This window comes from Perognathus longimembris, chromosome 7 (assembly GCF_023159225.1).
Source record: "Perognathus longimembris pacificus isolate PPM17 chromosome 7, ASM2315922v1, whole genome shotgun sequence".
NCBI classification, from domain to species: domain Eukaryota; kingdom Metazoa; phylum Chordata; class Mammalia; order Rodentia; family Heteromyidae; genus Perognathus; species Perognathus longimembris.
The window spans coordinates 71,409,655-71,429,872 of NC_063167.1; the positions used below are offsets into that span (position 1 = coordinate 71,409,655).

Consider the following 20,218-nt stretch of genomic DNA (forward strand, 5'->3'; position numbering starts at 1 on the left):
CTTGAGCCACACCTCTGTTTCCAGCATTTTGCTGGTTACTTGGAGATAAGAGTCTCATGGACTTTCTATCTGTCTGGCTTTGAGGCTCTGAATTCACACTGTGGTACCAACAACAACAAAATAGACTCAGTAAGGTGGGTGCCCATGGTTCATGCCTGTAATCCTAGCTACTTAAGAGTCTGAGATCTGAAGATCACCGTTCGAAGGCAGCCCAGGCAGGAATGTCTGTGAGACTTATCGCCAATGAACTCAGAAAAAGCTGGAGGTGGTACTGTGGTTCAAGTGGTAGAGCACTAGCCCTGAGCAAGAATAGCTCAGAGATAGTACCCAGGCCCAGGAAAACAAAACAAAAGACTCAGTATAGTTAAACCAAACAAATGTAAAACCTAACTACAAAACAGTTGCTCAAGACTTCTGTGTTCTTTTATTAGTTATAAAGGGGAGATTTTCATTGTTACCTTTCTCTAGTGTGTGTACAGTGTATTCCAATCAGTTTCATTTTACTGTTATTCTCTCTACCCCCTTCCTGAAACAGTTTCATTGTTATAGTTTAAGTCCTATAGCTGACTTGGATACTCTGGAGTTTGAAAACATCTAATTAGAAGGCAAATGCCATAAGAATTGGATTTTGTGCCTACTTAGTAGTGTCTATCATTAGTGTCTATTTATGCATAGACGCACAGTAAATTCTCATTGGTCTGTATGTCCAATCCTTGGCTAGCAGTCTTAGTGCCAGAATTTGATGGCATATAAATAGAAGTGAATTATGCAGTTTCATTGAAACCTTTATGTCAGCTATTCATGATGTCAACAAGAACAATTCAGCAGTGACTTTATAAAGTAGCCATATCCAGATTTTTTTTTGGATGATTTTTTTCAGAGGAAACTGAAGTCAAGTTATATTGTTTCAACTACCTATAAGACAGTTGGAGGACTACGAATGTAGCTTGGTGGTAGAGTGCTTGCCTGGTATGCATGAAATCCTGGGTTCAGTTCCTCAGTACCACATAAACAGAAAAAGCTGAAAGTGGTGCTGTGGCTCAAGTGGTAGAGTGTTAGCCTTGAGCAAAAAAGAAGCCAGGGACAGCGCCCAGGCCCTGAGTTCAAGCCCCAGGACAGTTCGAGTTTATTCACCTAGCCAAACCAAGGTACCCCAAGAACTGATTTTCTTCATTTATATCTACAGAGTGCCTCATCCGTAGTGTCATGGGGCTCACCAAGCAGTACCTGCGCTATGTGCCAAGTGCAGTCTTTGGCCTGATTGGTAGTCAAAAGGGTAACATTGTTTTTGTGACACTTCGTGGAGAGAAGGGACGCTATGTGGCAGTGCCAGCCTGCGAACATGTTTTCATCTGGGACTTAAGGAAAGGTGAGAAGGTAAGTCAGAAAACAGTTAGTATTAATTTATGGAAAGGTAAAAGTGGGAGAATTCTGACTTACTGTGCCCTGGTGTGTGCACACATGTGTGTACCGCCTATCTTTCCTTCGAGTTTAGGAGGCTAAGCATCCAGTTTTGTTGTATTTACCACCAAATTCTGAAAATCACAACGAAAAAGGAGCTTCTCAGATTTTTTTTGTAGTTATTTCCATAGGTCACTATTTGTAGTCCTTATTGATTCTTCACATGTTTGCTTTTTTGTACCAATTCTGTTTTTTAAGTTCTTCAACTTGTCATAGCCAGCTTTTTCTTTAATCAGACATTTAAAGGGAATATTGCTCTAATAGACAGAGCAATTTTCTTATAGAGGTCAGGTCCAGAAGTTGTGAAACTAGGCTTTAGGTTTGTCACTTCTGAAAAGCCCAGGTATTTTAAACTTATTTATTCACTATATGACTCCAGAAGGATTATTATCTTGGTGCATGTCACCGGGAATCTCCAGGATAAAACCACCATAGCACTCTAGTATTGTGCAGATTTCTTCTTATGGGAGTCAGGTAAATCAAGGAGAGGCCTGTAAACCCTTTATTGAAAATCACTTGATATAAGCCCAAATTAAAGACCTAACGAGTTATTTTATGGCCTAGGTATTTTTTGTTTGTTTGTTTGTTTTTGCCAGTCCTGGGGCTTTGGACTCGGGTCTGAGCACTGTCCCTGGCTTCTTTTTGCTCAAGGCTAGCACTCTGCCACTTGAGCCACAGCGCCACTTCTGGCCATTTTCTGTATATGTGGTGCTGGGGAATTGAACCCAGGGCTTCATGTATACGAGGCAAGCACTCTTTGCCACTAGGCCATATCCCAGCCCCACTAATTTTTGCACTTATTATGCCAGTGTAGAGCTTTGGACGAAATAATTGGACCATTTCCTGAGCATTTCATTGCCTAGCGCAAACATGAGATAGCATAGACAATGTTACTATTATTTATAAGAATGATTCGGAATTAGTCTTGTACTCAGTTTTACAGAATGTACCTAATTCCTCCACACTTTTCCCTTGATAACATGTAACTTCTTTACATTGTTTCTGAATTTTATGATCACAGATCCTCATCCTTCAAGGACTTAAACAGGAAGTTACTTGCTTATGCCCCTCCCCAGATGGTCTGCATTTAGCTGTTGGCTACGAGGATGGGTCCATCCGAATCTTCAGTCTCCTAAGCGGGGAAGGGAACGTGACCTTCAACGGACACAAAGCAGCTGTCACTACTCTGAAATATGATCAGCTGGGAGGGAGGCTGGCTTCAGGGTCCAAGGTGAGACTTAGGACTGGGGCCTGGACTCTGTTACATTGAAGAGCTCCTGCTGACACCAGTTCACATAGTGCTGGGTGAAACTCTGGACTCTCCTGATTCAAAATAGTGTATAGTAGACAGATGGTAGAAAAAGAGTGAGGAGGATGGTGTGAAAATAACCCAGATCTCTATGAGTGTTATATACTCTTGTACCCACACAGATATACCTGGGACAATATAGAACAAAATGTCCTCTGATTACTTGTAAATGGTGGCATTCATTTTCGTGTTCTGTATGCTTTATAGATTTTCTTTCTTTTTTTTGCCAGTCCTGGGCCTTGAACTCAGGGCCTAAACACTGTCTCTGGCTTCTTTTTGCTCAAGGCTAGCACTCTGCCACTTGAGCCACAGCACCACTTCTGGCCGTTTTCTATATATGTGGTGCTGGGGAATCGAACACAGGGCTTCATGTATACAAGGCAAGCACTCTTGCCACTAGGCCATATTATCAGCCCTGCTTTGCAGATTTTCTATGAGGACTTTGTATTGCCCTTGTTAATACCAAATTCTGCTTGGTACCTGAGGCTTACACCTATACTTTTAGCTACTTGGGAGGCTAAGATTAGGATGACTACAGTTCAAGGCCAGCCCAAGCAGAAAAGTTCATGAAATTCCTTCCCAACCAATAGTTGGGTGCAGTGGCATGTGCCTGTCATCCTGCATACATGGCAGGATGGGATTAGGAGACTTGCTGTTCTAGGCTAGCGAGGACAGCCAAATCTGTAAGACTCCATCTCTGTGTAAGAGTCTGTGCATGGTGGCACACACCTGTCATCCCAGCTATGATGGTAAGCCTAAAATTGGAACACCACAGTCTAGGTATACATCTGAGCAGGAAGCAAAATAACCAGTGTGCAAAAGGGTTGGAGATGTGACTGGTGGAACATCTGCGTTTCATGCCTAGAGCCCCGAGTTCAAACCTCTAAAGAAAAGAATGAGGATTTTGTAGTAAAGAAAATAATTTGTTCTCTGCATTATTTCTTTCCTTTAGGATACCGATGTTATTGTGTGGGATGTGATTAATGAGAGTGGCCTGTATCGCCTAAAGGGACACAAGGACGCCATCACACAAGCATTGTTCCTACGAGAAAAGAATTTGCTAGTTACCAGGTAAAGAAGCAATGGGTTCATTTCCAGTTTACTTCTTGGTACATTCACTAGAGCTCTGAAGAGACCCTTGCTTCATTGTTTAGTGCAGTTGTCCCTATGCCCGTCCCCTCTTTCTCTCCTGCATAGAGCTATCCAGCATTACACCATTTACAATTTTCCCTTGCTCATTTGTCATTCATAATTCTGATAGTTACTTTTCATATTCTTTCACCTTTTACCGCACTTTTTATGGGATGAGAGTTGTCTGCCTTCTGGATCCCTTCGGGTGATGTGATACCTCGCTGTTCAGTACAGCTGTTTAACCTGCCTTTTGAGGGGAGGTGTCCTTCATAGACCTGAGTAGAAGGAAGAGAAGAAGGAAGGGAGGAAGGGAGGAAGCAAGGAAACATAGGATTCACCCAAATACAGCAATTTAAGTTCTAAGGAGGCTGAGAACCTCAGGTTTTCCAGGCAGTACTTAGAGACAGTTTAGCAATGGCTTAGGGAATGTTACGAAGATTCATTGCTGCCCCAGAGATGGATTTGTTCCTGCAGGGTAGAATGTAGGTAACTAGTGTCCTGTACATGTAGCACATGTATGTTCTCTGAATGACTTGTTCTGATGGAAAATGTGGATGTCAGGATTGTGAAATGTAGTGGGATGGATTTTTGTGCACGTGTGTTGGTACTGTGGCTTGAACTCAGGGCCTTGAGCTCTCTTTTTCACTCAAGGCTGGTACTCCACCATTTAAGCCACACCTCCAGTCCGAGCTTTTTTGGTGGTTAATTGGAGATAAGACTCTCAGATTTGTCTGCCTGGGCTGGCTTCAAACTTGAAATTCTCAGAACTCACTCTCCTGAGTAGTTAGGATTATAGGCATGAGTGAGTGGCAACTGGCTATGGGATGGATTTTGTATGCCAGCTTGGTCATGAAGGGTATTTTATTAGCTATCAGTCAGTGAAGGTGTAGAACAGTAGAGACTGTTAGTAGGAACGGACTGTATCAGAACCAGTCCACAGGAGGTTTTGAGAGCCTAGTTTTGATTCTTTTTTTTTTTTTGGCCAGTCCTGGGCCTTGGACTCAGGGCCTGAGCACTGTCCCTGGCTTCTTTTTGCTCAAGGCTAGCACTCTGCCACCTGAGCCACAGCGCCACTTCTGGCTGTTTTCTGTATATGTGGTGCTGGGGAATCGAACCCAGTGCCTCATGTATTCGAGGCAAGCACTCTTTGCCACTAGGCCATATCCCCAGCCCCCTAGTTTTGATTCTTTAGAGAACACTGAGCTCATGAATTTTAGAAGTAGACATTCTGATTTGTGTTGAGTGAAGGACCAGCAATGGGCAGAGACCAGATGAGAAACACTTATGATAAGCCAAGACCTGGGACTGAAGTTGAGGCTCTCATACAGAAATCTGGAAGGAGTCCAGATATTAGAGGCCACGGAGGAGGCATTTTTAGAACACAGAGGCCTCATTGGGTGTGGGAGCAGGGAGGTCTAAGATGCCTGCATGCTAGGCAGGCTGAGAGAATTTCAATGGTATGGCGATGGACCTGTTGGGGGAGACATGATGGATCACATTCTGTGTTCTTTAGTACTCAGAGTTCAACATCATCTTTGTGCTTATAGGTGATAGATCTGATTTCTTGCATAAGAATAATCACATAGACCTAGCTACTCAGGAGGCTGAGGTCGAGGATGGCAATTCAAAGCCAGCACAGGCAGAAAAGTCTCTGGGAGACTCTTATCTCTAGCCACTGAAAAACGAAGTGGTATTTTGGCTCAAGTGGTAGAGCACTAGCCTTGAGCAAAAGAGTTCAAGGATAGTGCCTAGGCTCTGAGTTCAAGCCCCACAATCAACAGCAGCAACAACAACAAAAGAATAATAACATGGAAGGCTAATATCCTTTGCTTTTCAGAAGAAAAGTCAGGGAGAATTAGAGCTTAGACATTGCTGTACATCATCATCTTTTTGAAGCAGTGAACTTGATTTCCCTGTGAGTTTAGTGAGGCATCCTAATGCAGTTTTTCTTTCTTGATGTTTCTTTTCAGTGGGAAAGATACTATGGTGAAATGGTGGGACCTTGATAACCAACACTGCTTCAAAACAATGGTTGGTCACCGAACTGAGGTATGGGCTAGGTTTGTGAGCATGGGAAAAGAATGGCAAGGCAAAAAGGAAAAGATGGTTTTCTTCCTTGTCCTTTTCTTGACTTTTTGTCTTTACTGCTAATAATCATCATTTACTGTGTAGCCAATCCAGTGCCAGCCACTGGAGCAAGCCCTCTGGTATTTAACAGAACTTCTTAGCATGGTGGCAGCATTACCCATCTGTAATCGCAGCACTGGGGTTCAAGGCTCTTCTACTCTATGTAGTGAAATTGTCTGAAATAAAGAAAAATATCCATCAGTAGTTATGAATCTCAGTTACATCCTTGTAAAGTGTCCCTCACTGTTTGTAGAGTTGCTTAATAATACTGTGCTGTGCCTGTCCCAGTGACATGGAAGTGGCTAATTGTGGCTCTACAGGCTACTTGAACGTAGATCTATTCATTCAAGTTCAGAAAATATTTTACATACCTTGTGTCTTCTGTGGTACTTTTTTTATTTAAATCACACTTTAAAAAACATCTCTCATCAGTGAGGAGGAGGGGCATGCTTTGACTATGGATTTGCAACCATTTTCTGATTTTGTTACTTTTACCATTCGCTTTATGGCTCTAGAAGCTGCAATTTTACACAGACCTTCATGGAGTACTTTTTATCTGCTAGACACTGTAGTCAGGGTTTATGAAGAATAGTCATTATCTATATTGGACAATAAAAGGTTAGAAATTCCTGTATCACGTATGCAACAATTCTACAGGTATGCCAAAGAAATTTCACTAAAATGTACTTAACCCTTTGGACTGCCACATTGTGCTACTTGAAATCTCATTAAATATCCTAATTATATGAATTTTTGTATACCAAAGGTATGGGGATTGGTTCTGGTGTCGGAAGAAAAGCGGCTAATCACTGGAGCTGCAGACAGTGAGCTGAGAGCTTGGGACTTAGCCTATCTACAGGAGGTAATTATTGTTTTCCAGGTTGTCATAGACTTCTTGAATTTAGAATCAGATGTATTTACTGAGTGTTTCACATAGCTAGAGATTTTCCTTGTATGCTCATTGTCCTTGTATATTTGAGCTGAGAAGAGTAGATTTTAGTTTACATTATCTGGTAGTGCTAATATTTAGCTTATTGCATTAGTAGGCCAATAATAACCTTAGGTCTTTAAATTTCTTTTAAATTTAAGGCGATGTCCAGAGGGGTTACAGTTATATACATAAGGTAGTGAGTACAAGTCTTTGTCAAACTTGTTACCTCCTCCCTTATTTTTCTCCTATCTTCCCTCCTCCCCAGTTCTCCCCCCGCCCCCCAACCTTAGGCCTCTGAATATCCATGGGTAGACTTCACATTATTAACTTTCCTATTTTTAATGTAAGATTTACTTGTTTATAAGTGTATGTATTCTGAGATCATACCTGCTTCTCTGTATGGGAGAAAAATTAACAACTGGATAAGGATTAATCTTTGCTGTATTTAAGGAGCAAATGAAACCTGTTTTGCAGTGCCTGTGAGAATCTTTGCCTCTGAAATATGCTAGAGTTTTCATTAAAAAAAAAAAAAAAAAAAGCCAGGAGCTGCTGGCGTACACCTGTAATCCTAGCTACTCAGTAGGCTGAGATCTGTGGATCATGGTTTGAAGCCAGCCAGAGCAGGAAAGTCTGTGAGACTCTTAATTCTAATTAATTACCAGAAAACCAGAAATGGAGCTGTGACTCAAAGTGGTAGAATGCTATCCTTGAGCGAAAAAAGCTCAGGGTCAATACCCAGGCCCTAAGTTCAAGCCAAATAACTGACAACCCCCCTCCAAAAAAAACCCAGAATATTAAAGTTAATTAAGAGTGGGTCTATATTGATGTCCATCTTAAATTGGATCAAGAAAGGCCACTGATCCTGTAATCCTAGCTACTCAGTAGGATGGTATCTGAGGATTGCGGTTTGAAGTCAGCTGGGCAAAAAAATTGAGTCTTTTCTTTCTTTTTTTTTTTTTTTTGCTGGTCCCGGGGCTTGAACTCAGGGCCTGAGCTCTGTCACTGAGCCTTTCTGTGCTCAAGGCTAGCACTCTACCACTTGAGCCACAATGTTGCTTCCTGCTCTTTCTGAGTAGTTTATTGGAGATAAGAGTCCATGGTCTTTCCTGCCTGGGCTGGCTTTGAACCATGAGCCTCAGATCTCAGCCTCCTAAGTAGCTAGGATTGCAGATGTGAGCCACCAGCGCCTGGCTCTAGATTCCTATACAGTAAAAGGTGGCTTCATGTGATAGAGCACTATCCTGGGACAAAAAAGCTAAGGGACAATATCCACACCCCAAGTTAAAGTCCCAGAACTGGCAAAAAACAAAACAAAACAACAACAAAAAAACACCACTGATGAGGCTGTTAGAGACCCTTGGAAAGATTTTTGAGTTATCAGGATTAAAAGTCGCCTCCTGGAACTCATTAGCCTAGCTTTTCTATCCCATTTTTTTTTTTAATGAAACAGATTGAAGACCCAGAAGAGCCAAATCCCAAGAAAATTAAAGAATCTTCTCTGGGAATGCAGGAGAGACGTGGAGCCAAGAATGGAGACCCCGAGATGGATGGAGACCCCGAGATGGAGGAAACTCCTGAGGATGTAAATCAAATCAGTTTTGTTCTTACCTTCCTTTTGTAGCAGTAAAAGTGAGAGCTGCAGTTGTTTGCATCTGCCATCCTTATCACCATTTTAGGGAGTCTTTTTTGTCACTTAAATTTCATAGAAATGTATCTTTTCAGAGGTTTAGCCACAACTTCCTGTTCTCTTGTTTTCTTTATAGCGTATTCTTTCATGCAAGAAAGCTGGCTCCATAATGCGCCAAGGAAGGGACCGAGTTGTTAACCTTGCAATTGACAAGACAGGCAGGATTCTTGCTTGCCACGTGAGTATGGGCTTGGAAGAAAGTAACAAGACTGAGTTGTTCTTTCGTAGTGTAGATATGGATTTTTCTTTTTGTAATGTTAATGTTTTATTCTGGTACAATGGATCTGCAATCTCTAGCTTTTATTAACAAAATAATCAAAGTTGCTTTTATTATAAATGCTGGCAAGCATTTATGAAACACTGGCTTGTCCAGCCATGTGAAAGTGCACACATGTGGTTTAGTCTTCAAAGCAATGCTATCAAGCGACATTGTCACTTCAGAGGTGGGACAAACCCAGAGAGATTAAGTAATATTACAGTTAGCAGAAAAATCAGTGCTGCTGTTCATTGCTCATAGTAAGCTCAGTTTAGCCTTTTGCCTTTCTAGGGAACCGACTCTGTGCTAGAAGTGTTTTGTGTACTTTCCAAAGAAGAAGTTCAGAAGAAAATGGATAAGAAGCTGAAGAAAGCCAGGAAGAAAGCAAAGTATGTCTAATTAATATTTATTAATAATGAAATACCACATATTAATGAGAAAAACTGGCTGCTTTGAAGGAAATATTTACTGTCCAGAGCTAGAGGAGAATTTGTGATCTAACCCAAGTTTTATTTATTTATCCATTCAGGCAGTATTGGGGTTTGAACTTAGGTCTTTTTGCTGGCTCAACAGGAACTCTACTCCTTGAGCCTCAGCTCTAGCCTCAAGTTTAGAATTTTTGTTTCTGAGAGCCATTCCACTCTCAGAAGTGAGCAATGTACTCTTAATGGCAGCAGCTTATAAGGAATGGAGCTGGTTATATAGTGGTAACCTGCAAAGAAGAAGATTGGGGGATGATATAATCCTAAAGTAAGTCACTGTAACTATAGAAAATCATTCTACAATAGTTGAAATTTATCTGGAACTCTTGCTTACTGTGAACTAGTGGCTAACGCCTGTACTCCTAGTTGCTCAGTAAGCTGAGATCTGAGGGTCGAGGTTCAAAGTCAGCTCAAGCAGACAAATCTGAAAAGGATACTTATCTCTAGTTAACTAGCAAAAGGCAAGAAGTGGGACTATGACTCTAGTGGTAGAGCATCAGCCTTGAAGAATAAAGCTGAGTAGTAGTATAAGGCCCTGGGTTCAAGCCCCAATACCAGCACAAAACAAAAAAACAACCCTCCTCTCCCCCATGATCTGCCTTAGTGTAACTTGGGTTTTTATGTGTTTGTTTTGTATCTGTTATACAGGGGGTTTTATTTTACCATGTGCACTTAATGTAAATAATATACCTTGGTCAGAGTGACACCTCTGTCATTTCCCCCTCCTCCTGCCTCCCTGCTTTGAGTTCTTTTGAGTTACTTAGAGTTTCTATCTTTTTTATGCTCTGATTATATTTACCCTTCGTCCCCTCTCCATATACCCCCATTAGTATCCACATTCCAGTCCAGACATGTTTAAAGTTCCTAATATTCTTTTTGCTAAATATTAGCATAGCTTTTCAGACAGTGCATTTGACATGGTTGGGCTGTCCAGTTCACATTAGTAAGGTGTTTTTGTTTTGTTTTGAACAGAGTCCTGATGTTAGAAAAGTTTTATCAGAAATGTTTCAGTGAGTAATCTGAGTTATAGTGGCATTCAGGGAAATGTGTAAGGGGCTGTTGCATTCTGAATCCAGGGGTTGGTATACCACTGTGGGGAGTGCTTATCTACTTGGTTCCTTCTCAGATGAGGCTGTGTGGTTCAATTACCTCAGAGTAAGTCACTCGGCTTTCTTATCTTGGGGCCAGAGTTTGCACTCAAGGAAGAGTAAAACTATCTCTAGTTTTACTATCTCTATCTTTATTTCTAGAGAAATGATAGCTTGACAGTATTTTTTTTTTCCTGGCTAGGTTAAATTCTTCCCAAGGGCAGGAAGAGGAGGAGGACCTTGATGTCAGTGTTGAAAGGACTCTTCAAGATGAAATCCAGCGAGTGGCTAATATCAAAGCTTCTTCCAAAATCAAGTGAGTAAAAATAAAGTATCTGGGGCTTGGAATATGGCCTAGTGGTAAAGTGCTCACTTCATATACATGAAGCCCTGGGTTCAATTCCCCAGCACCACAGATATAGAAAAAGGCCAGAAGTGGCGCTGTGGCTCAAGTGGTAGAGTGCTAGCCTTGAGCAAAAAGAAGCCAGGGACAGTGTCCAGGCCCTGAGTCCAAGCTCCAGCACTGGCAATAAATAAATAAATAAATAAATAAATAGACAAATAAATAAATAAAGTATCCGTAGTTGTTATAGATCACTAAGCTGTGGCTAGGCATGGTGGAACATACCTAGAATCCCAGGTACTCAGGAGCTCAGAAGATGCCAGCCTGGGCAAAAATGTCTCAAATAACAAGTTAGCGGTGGTTCCTGCTAGGTGTAGATAGAAGGATCACAGTCAGCTAAACTGGAAAAAGAAATGATCCTATCTGAAAAAAAGTAAAGCAGAGGGATCAAGGCATAGCTCAATTAGTAGTATAAATCCCAAGCATGCATAAGGCTCCGAGTTCAAACCCTGGGACTGAGCTAGGCACCTTTGCCTCACACCTATAATCCTAGCTACTCAGGAGGCTGAGATTTGAGAATCAAGGTTTAAAGCCAATCGGCAGAAAAGTCCCCAAGAAACTCTTATTGCCACTTAGCCAGCAAAAAGTTCTGAAAGCCAGGTATCAGTGGCTCACCCTATAATCCTAGCTACTCAGGAGGCTGTGATTGGAGGATCGTGGTTCAAAGCCAGCCTAGTAGAAAAGTTTCTGTGATTCTCTTATCTACAAGTAAATACTCAGAAACTGCAAGTGGAGCTGTGGGCTCAAAGTGGTAGGGTGCTAGTCTTGAGTAAAAGAGCTCAGGCCCTAAGTTTAAGCCCACACAATAGAAAAAGATGTTCTGAAAGTAGAGGTATGGCTTTAGTGGTAGAAGCTGAGAACTCAAAGTCTTGAGTTCTTTGGCATGAACAAAATAACAAAACAGCCTCCCCTAGTATGGCCAAAATAAATAAACATGTAATAAAGTATTAACTTTGCCATTGTGTTTGCAAGCTGTGTATCTGGCTTGTATTTGATGACAGCGACTGAGACATTTGGGACTGCCTCTGCTCCAGTTGCCCTCACGTGTGCCCTCATCTCATGGTTGAATTACCGTAATAATTTTTAGTTATTCTTGAGCTGTTTTTGCTATCAACATAAAAAAAGTGTACTCTGTTCAGAAACGATTTAAAATCATTTTTAAAAATACACAAAACCAAGATATATACATGAACCAAGGTATGAGCCCAGGTATTCTGATTTAAACTATATGCTTGGCTACTGCTCAGTACTCAGCACTCTTGTTTGTAAATTCTTTATACTTATTCCAACTTCCTATAGATTGAGGACATTGTGAAGCCTTTTCCTTAGAAATAGTTGACTGTAGATGAAATGCCTTAGCTGGAATTTTACTGATGATTTTCCCATTGCAGGTCCTTTGACTTCATTCACTCTCCTCAGGGAGAGTTAAAGGTGGTCTTCCTGCTCCAGAACAACCTGGTCGAGCTCTATGCACTGAACACATCCCTGGCTGCTCCTCAGCCATCCAGGACCAGCAGGGTCGTCCTCGGGGGCCACCGCAGTGATGTGCGGACCCTGTCCTTCAGCTCTGACAACATCGCTGTGCTATCGGCAGCCGCGGAGTCTGTTAAGATCTGGAACAGGTTTGCAGTCTCCCCTGGGGGTCTTTCTAGTAGAATTTCCTTCCCTTTGGATTGTCTTTTTGGCATCCACAAGGCCAGAAATACAATTCTCAAATTATATGTTGGGGGGCTGGGGATATGGTCTAGTGGCAAGAGTGCTTGCCTCGTGTACATGAGGCCCTGGGTTCAATTCCCCCAGCACCACATATACAGAAAACGGCCAGAAGTGGCGCTGTGGCTCAAGTGGCAGAGTGCTAGCCTTGAGCAAAAAAGAAGCCAGGGACAGTGCTCAGGCCCTGAGTCCAAGCCCCAGGACTGGCAAAAAAACAACAAAAAAACAACAAAAAAAAACCCCTCAAATTATATGTTGGGTACATTTTGCCCATTGACCTTTAGAGTCCAGAAAATAAACAGTTGCCTTTTAAATATTGATGCTTAAAGGAAAAGTCTTTTTCATAATCAGAGTTTATCAGTGTACTTGGGTGGAAGATAACCATCCTGCTTATTCTTCAAGTTTAGGTGATCTCTCAGTGCCATTCTCATACTTTGTCCTCTTTCCTGAAGTCTCAGAAACTTCAAGCCTCTCAGCATACATCCTCCTTTCTAGCTCAGTTAAAAGTGGGAACATCTGAAACACTTCACATGCCTTCGTTTTTATCTGCCAGCTTAGCTCTCTCTATCCACATTCCTCTCTTTCCTTCTTATGCTCTTACAATCAAAGCTGACTACAGCTTATATCCCAGCTCCTTTCTCCTCTCCCTTTTTAGCCATCTTCTTCTGCACCATCTGCGTGCAGTAATGTTCTAATGTTTCCCTTTTAGAAGAAACAAACACTGGTGGCTCACACCAGAATCCTAGCTGCTTAGGAGGCTGAGATAGAGGACTGTGATTTGAAGCCAGCCAGGGCAGGAAAGCTAATGAGACTCTTGCCTCTAATAAACTACCAAAAAGCCAGAAATAGAGCTGTGTGTGGCTTAAGTGTTAAGAAAGCTGGCCTTAAGCAAAAGAAGCTCAGATACAGTGCCCAGGCCCTGAGTTCAAGTCCCAGAACCAGCACAAAACAAAACTGGGCTGGGAATATAGCCTAGTGGCAAGAGTGCACATGAAGCTCTCGGTTCGATTCCCCAGCACCACATATATGGAAAACAGCCAGAAGGGGCGCTGTGGCTCAGGTGGCAGAGTGCTGGCCTTGAGCGGGAAGAGGCCAGGGACAGTGCTCAGGCCCTGAGTCCAAGGCCCAGGACTGGCCAAAAAAAATAAAACCTCCAGAAGTAGAGGTGTGGCTCAAGTGGTAGAACACCATTCTTGAACAAAGAAAGCTAATGGGAATGGAAGGGAAGGGAGAAAAGCGATAAGAAAGTCTGTCATAATCCTCATTTTTGTCTAGTTACTGCTTCATTCCGATGTCTGCACAAGTAGCCCTGAGGCTATTTATCCCCCATTCGCCAAAACAGCTTTTGACATTTCATCAGTGATCCTGTTAATAAACCCACAGACTTACAACCTTCATTTGATGCTATTGTCGTGAATTGATTACTTTGTTGATGTTGGAACACTTCTCCTTCCCATGTTGGCTGTTTCTTTTAGAGTTCTTCTTGTATCCTTCTTGTCTTAGTGGCCCAAGCTACTAAAGTTCTTCAGGGTGAACTTACTTTATGTGTTCTCGGGTAATACACTTTCTTTATCTCATGACTTAGCATATCTAGCATTAACCTCCCCTGAAGATCACACTTACATATCCCAATACTTTCTGTCACCACTCAGATGTCTAAGTATCTAAAATTGTATATTTTTTAAACCAATTTCATATTTTTTATTTTTCCAAAAAATTTCACCCACTTTTTTTTTTTTTTTTTTTTTTTGGCCAGTCCTGGGGCTTGGACTCAGGGCCTGAGCACTGTCCCTGGCTTCCTTTTTGCTCAAGGCTAGCGCTCTGCCACTTGAGCCACAGCACCACTTCTGGCCATTTTCTAGATATGTGGTGTTGGAGAATCGAACCCAGGGCTTCATGTATACGAGGCAAGCTCTCTTGCCACTAGGCCTTTTTCCCAGCCCTTCATCCACTCTTTCTACAGACATTACTATCTTAGTATAAGTAGTTACATCCACTTAATTTTCTGGCTTCTACCTTAGTTCTGTCTCTTATCCCAAGGCCATCTAATCTGTTAGCAAATAATCAGCTCTGCTTTCAAGCTTCGTCCTGAATGCAGCCACTGTTCACTGTTCATTCCAACCAAAGCCACCTTCATCTCATCCATATTATTCTTATGGTTCCTGATTGGCCTACATTATTTTTGCTGTTCCTCTGTAGGCTCTTCTAAGGGAGAATGCAAAGTGCCGAGTTCAGGCCTCAGCATTGGCACAAAAATAAATCCTACATGTCTTGCCTTTTACTATGTTCCTCAGCTTCTCTATAGGGTTACACTGACCTACTTGCTATCCTATCCCTAAAACACATCAAAAGTGTGCCTGCCTCCCAGTCCTTTGTGCCTGGCACCTATCCTTCCCCATTCATCTACAGGCTTTCTTGTCTTAGGAAGCACCAGCCCTGTTCTTTCCCTCTCTCTGCATTCTCTATCCCTTGTACTAGCATTCCATTCCTCATAGCACCTACTGATACCTCATCTGATACCTCATATTTACATATTTATTCTTGTCAATGAATGCTGTCTTCTGAAGCTAGGGACCAGTGCTACGTTTGCTGGAAGTACCTGGAATTATACTTGGCATTTAGTAAATATTGGAAAATTGCAAAGCACTGGATATATACAATATTTAATGGAAAGGACACATTCTGACAAATACACAGTTAGGCTAGTCCTTCTGTAGCTAAATGTGGGTCAGAACCTGCACTTTGACCTTTAAGGTAGGAAGGCAGGGTCCCTTACCACAAAAGCTACTCATTCCTTCTCTCTCGTAGGTCTACACTGCAGTGCATCCGCACAATGGCCTGCGAGTATGCTCTCTGCTCATTCTTTGTTCCTGGTGATAGGCAGGTAGTCATAGGAACAAAGGTAAGACCAAGGTTTTTCTTGGATTTGGGCGGGGACAGGGAGGTTGTAGGTTCTACTCAGTATCTTAAAATGTTTGTAAAATCTGGCTCTTTTAAGAAAGATTTTCTTGCTTAAAAAGAATCAGCAAAACTATATGTCAAATTATGAAGAAAAACATTACAGTTATCATCCTGGGTTAACTCCCTTTAGCATTTTGATCATCTTTTCTTGCATTTTGTTATGATCACATAGAATAGTCTTAATTGATGTTAAACCACATTAAGTGATGGGTGTCTGTTAAATATCTGGTATCTAGTAGAAACATTCAGATAAACCCAGGTTAGCAAATCCTCATTCCTAGAGGCTGATCAAGCAGGGGCTGCTACATGGGCCTTAGCAGATATGGGTTTTTCGCTTCAAGTTCTATAATTAGGAGCAAGTTTCATAAATCTTGGTGTTCCTTCATCTGGGTGACAGGATACAACACTGACCCACATTTGAATGCAGGCTGTGGTTCTTATTAGCTATGCGACCTTTGGGTGTGTTGCTTGACCCTTGTTCACCTTGGTGATTGTGCAGGTAGGAGGATGTAAGCACACTTCAGAGCTAAAGAATGCCATCAATAGTACAGAAACTGGGCCACAGCAAAGAACTGACAGATAGTAGAGCTGCTAAGACAGATGTGGTAGTGTTAGTAGTTGATTAAGAATAAAAAAAAAAAAAAGAATAGAGTCTCTGGTATCTCTGGCTTTTTTCCTCGTTTGGATTTTGTTTTGGATAAGATCTTACTGTACAGCCCAGGCTGATCACCTTCTGGCTGCTTGGTTATGAGCTGTTCCCTAGAGTGTTGGCATGGATCATGATGGGTGCTCATAAGGGCTGTGGTCTCTTTGTGTCTTCCTAGACGGGGAAGCTGCAGCTTTATGACTTGGCCTCGGGAAACCTGCTGGAGACGATAGAGGCCCACGACGGGGCTTTGTGGTCCATGTCCCTCTCTCCAGATCAGGTGACTAACCCAGTCCTACAGTGCTGAGCGGCAGCACTCCACTGCATTTCCCAACTGTCCCATCAAGCTTAATGTTTGCCTAAGAAACATTTTCGTCAGAGGCTGGGGATGTGGCTTAGTGGTAGAGTGTTTGTCTAGCATGCATGGAGCCCTGGGTTCGATTCCTCAGTACCACATACACAGAAAAAGTTGAAAGTGGTGCTGTGGCTCAAGTGGTAGAGTGCTAGCCTTGAGCAAAAAAAAAAAAAAAAAAAAAGCCAGGGACAGTGCTCAGGCCGAGTTCAAGCCCCAGGACCAGGAAAAAAAAAAAAAAAGATTTCTGTTAGGGATTCGTTAAAGAAACCTCTTTTTGTTAGTCTCGTCTTTAGATGTCATATATGATACCCATTCCATGCAAACAGTTGTCAAGGAATTAATTCCAGTTCAGCTAATCTCTCTCAGTACCAATGTAGCATCAAATTATGTAGTCCCACAGTTGTATGTTTTTACCAATGGCTATGATACTTCTCAAAGAAAAATTTTCCTGAGCAACACTGCAGACAGGAGACTCTTATTCCCCTACAGCATGTCTTCTGTCTCGATCTTGAAAAATCACCTCCGACTTTTAAGCAGAGGCATTGCAGGCTTGCCCTGGTACCCTCAGACCAAGCTTAGCCAGATCATCCATGCAATGTATGCTTGTAAGCTAGTTTCACTGCATATATCTGATTCATTCAACTTCTGCCCTGTTAGGAGGCAAAATACCCAGCCATATTCATTAAGGATTTTCTTTCCTGATGCTAACAAAAGTGTCACTGAGGTCAAAACTCGAACAAATAATGTTGAGTGAGACAAGCCTAGAACACAGAAAACAAAGGGGCATGATCTCCCTGATATATGACTGTTAACAAAGGGAGACGGAGAGACAGTAGAGACCAAGTCTGTGAATACTATATATGTTCTTGATACAGTGTATATTGTATATATGTCTACCTGACCTAGAGAAGGGATAGAAAAACAGGACGTAAGATATCACAAGAATTGTACACACTGCCCTACTATGTAACTGTACCCTTTTTGCACAACACCTTGTAAAAAAAAATTTTGTGTTCAATTAATAAACAAACTAAAAAAAAAAAGTGTCACTGACCTTTTCCCTGGAAAAGGACATCTCTGCTTGTGTTGGGCTGTGCTAGGAATTCTCAAATGAAGTTTATGACAGCTAAAGAACTCAGAAAGGGCTTGAGGAGCTGCATTTTCCTATTCAAAAATACAAGTTTATATTTTTTATTTTTGCCAGTCCTGGGCCTTGGACTCAGGGCCTGAGCACTGTCCCTGGCTTCTTTTTGCTCAAGGCTAACACTCTGCTACTTGAGCCACAGTGCCACTTCTGGCCGTTTTCTATATATGTGGTGCTGGGGAATCGAACCCAGGGCTTCATGTATAGGAGGCAAGCGCTCTTGCCACTATGCCATATTCCTAGCCGTCAAGTTTAGAGTTTTTTCAAAAATGACTGTTCTTAGCTTAGTTTCTCTGCTAAAGTAGTTTTTCATTCAAATATCATTTACGTTCCAGCGTGGCTTTGTGACAGGTGGTGCAGATAAGTCTGTCAAGTTTTGGGACTTTGAGTTGGTGAAAGATGAAAATAGTAGCCAAAAGAGGTGAGTGGACATTTTTTGTGTCCATTTTTGAGGGTGAAGTGGGAGTCATGGAAGGGCCTTTGACCTGAGTTATGTCTGTCATGCTGTGGACTTTGGAATTATCTCCATTGGTAGAGTACTCATATATCTATCTATCTATCTATATGTAGATATATAGATATATAGATATTTATTTATGTTTTTTGATGTTTTCTGTGGTACTAGACTTTCAGTGAAGCAGACTCGAACCTTACAGCTAGACGAAGATGTCCTGTGTGTCAGTTACTCTCCTAATCAGAAGCTGTTGGCTGTGTCTTTGTTGGACTGTACTGTGAAGATATTCTATGTTGACACATTAAAGGTACAGTGGTTGTTTCTGCAGTGTTTTCTTTCTGAGTGACATTGTTAGAATTTGTGTGGAGAGTATAAAGAAGTGGCCTTGACCATACCCAGTTTAAACTGTAGTATATTTTCTAAAAATATGTATAAATGAAAACATGATTCTACCAGGGCAAGTACTGGCTATAACGGCAGAAAATCCTGTCATGGCCAGTAGTTTTTTTTTTTTTTTGGCCAGTCCTGGGGCTTGGACTCAGGGCCTGAGCACTGTCCCTGGCTTCCTTTTGCTCAAGGCTAGCACTCTGCCACTTGAGCCACAGCACCACTTCTGGCCATTTTCTGTATATGTGGTGCTGGGGAATCGAACCCAGGGCCTCATATATATGAGGCAGGCACTCTTGCCACTAGGCCATATCCCCAGCCCATGGCCAGTAGTTTTAAGAGCACTGCTAGGTGTCCCAGGCAATCTTGTCACACCTGGTTGTGTGTCAGGATCATTTGGGTTGCTTAAAATAAAAAGCCCCAAAATGTGTTATTGTGCCCTATGCCCAGAGTGTCAATAAGACTGGATTTGACCTGGAAGAAATTCTGTGAAACAAGAGTCCCAGAGTCTTTCAGCTGAGGAAACTGGGGAGAGGATGCGTGCTGTATTCTGACCGAGGCCTGGGCTGCCTGGGCCTCCTTGCCTCACTGTGCCGTGGGACTTGTGGTGGGTGTCTATAGGGTCCTCACTTCCATGGTAGTACTCTTTTTTTTTTTTTTTGGCCAGTCCTGGGCCTTGGACTCAGGGCCCGAGCACCGTCCCTGGCTTCTTCCCGCTCAAGACTAGCACTCTGCCACTTGAGCCACAGCGCCGCTTCTGGCCGTTTTCTGTATATGTGGTGCTGGGGAATCGAACCTAGGGCCTCGTGTATCCGAGGCAGGCACTCTTGCCACTAGGCTATATCCCCAGCCCCCATGGTAGTACTCTTAGTAAGCTGTTTGTCTTGAAATTACAGAGTAACTCAGAAATGTGTGTGTTACCTTTAGACCTAACTTTTAACCCACATGTAATGAAATTATTTCATGCATTATTTATGTTCTTTTTTAACGTTTAGTTTTTCCTCTCACTGTATGGACACAAACTGCCCGTTATCTGTATGGACATCTCTTACGTGAGTAAAGCTTGCATCTTGTCTCTGTAAAAAGCTGTCTTTTCTAAAGCAGGCACTTTCACCATTCTTAGTTTGATGTTGACATCTCAGTTTTAGAGTGTTTTTATTATGTGGTTCTGTCATTCTCTAAAACAATTACAAAGTAATATCTATTACAATTACATCTTAAATGTATCTACTTATTGTATATGCGTGGTAATTTTATGAGTTTAGCTTTCCCAAGTAGTTGTCTAATGTTCTATAATAGATGGAATGCCCTGAAATAAATAGCTCCAAAAAGAGCATGCCCACCGTTTGCTCTTAGGTTAACAGTGCTGTGTCTACTGTGTGCGGGAAGGATAGCTACAGCCGTGCCACCCGTGTGCTCACAGCCATTTGACTGAGCATTGGAGTAGGGAAAAAGGAGAGAAAATTATGATAGGGAGCAGAGTATACATTTCCTAACCTCATTCTGTCTCGATAGTCTCTTATTAATGAAGTAAGTGGACCACCCCAGCAAGGCATAGTAACTGTGCTCTGGCTATTTGAAAATGTGGAGCACAGGGTTTCTGTTTTCCCTTACCATGCTTGTGCATTTGTGCATGCGCATGCATTGGTACTGGTGCTTAAGCTCAGGGCCTCTTAATCTCAC

General features: G+C 42.1%; 1 protein-coding gene across 2 annotated transcripts in view; it reads left to right on the forward strand.

The window, feature by feature from the left end:
* Positions 1-20,218, forward strand: part of Wdr3 (WD repeat domain 3) — a 31,200-nt gene that overhangs the window by 1,423 nt on the left and 9,559 nt on the right. For both annotated transcript variants that reach the window (XM_048351865.1, XM_048351866.1), the window contains exons 2-16: positions 1,187-1,377; positions 2,483-2,692; positions 3,723-3,841; positions 5,872-5,950; positions 6,795-6,890; positions 8,410-8,541; positions 8,723-8,824; positions 9,194-9,291; positions 10,675-10,788; positions 12,267-12,497; positions 15,397-15,490; positions 16,374-16,475; positions 18,030-18,115; positions 18,320-18,455; positions 19,531-19,587. In XM_048351865.1, coding sequence (XP_048207822.1) covers positions 1,207-1,377; positions 2,483-2,692; positions 3,723-3,841; positions 5,872-5,950; positions 6,795-6,890; positions 8,410-8,541; positions 8,723-8,824; positions 9,194-9,291; positions 10,675-10,788; positions 12,267-12,497; positions 15,397-15,490; positions 16,374-16,475; positions 18,030-18,115; positions 18,320-18,455; positions 19,531-19,587 — 1,827 coding nt within the window. In that variant the 5' untranslated portion in view covers positions 1,187-1,206. The remainder of the gene's footprint in view (positions 1-1,186; positions 1,378-2,482; positions 2,693-3,722; positions 3,842-5,871; positions 5,951-6,794; positions 6,891-8,409; positions 8,542-8,722; positions 8,825-9,193; positions 9,292-10,674; positions 10,789-12,266; positions 12,498-15,396; positions 15,491-16,373; positions 16,476-18,029; positions 18,116-18,319; positions 18,456-19,530; positions 19,588-20,218) is intronic.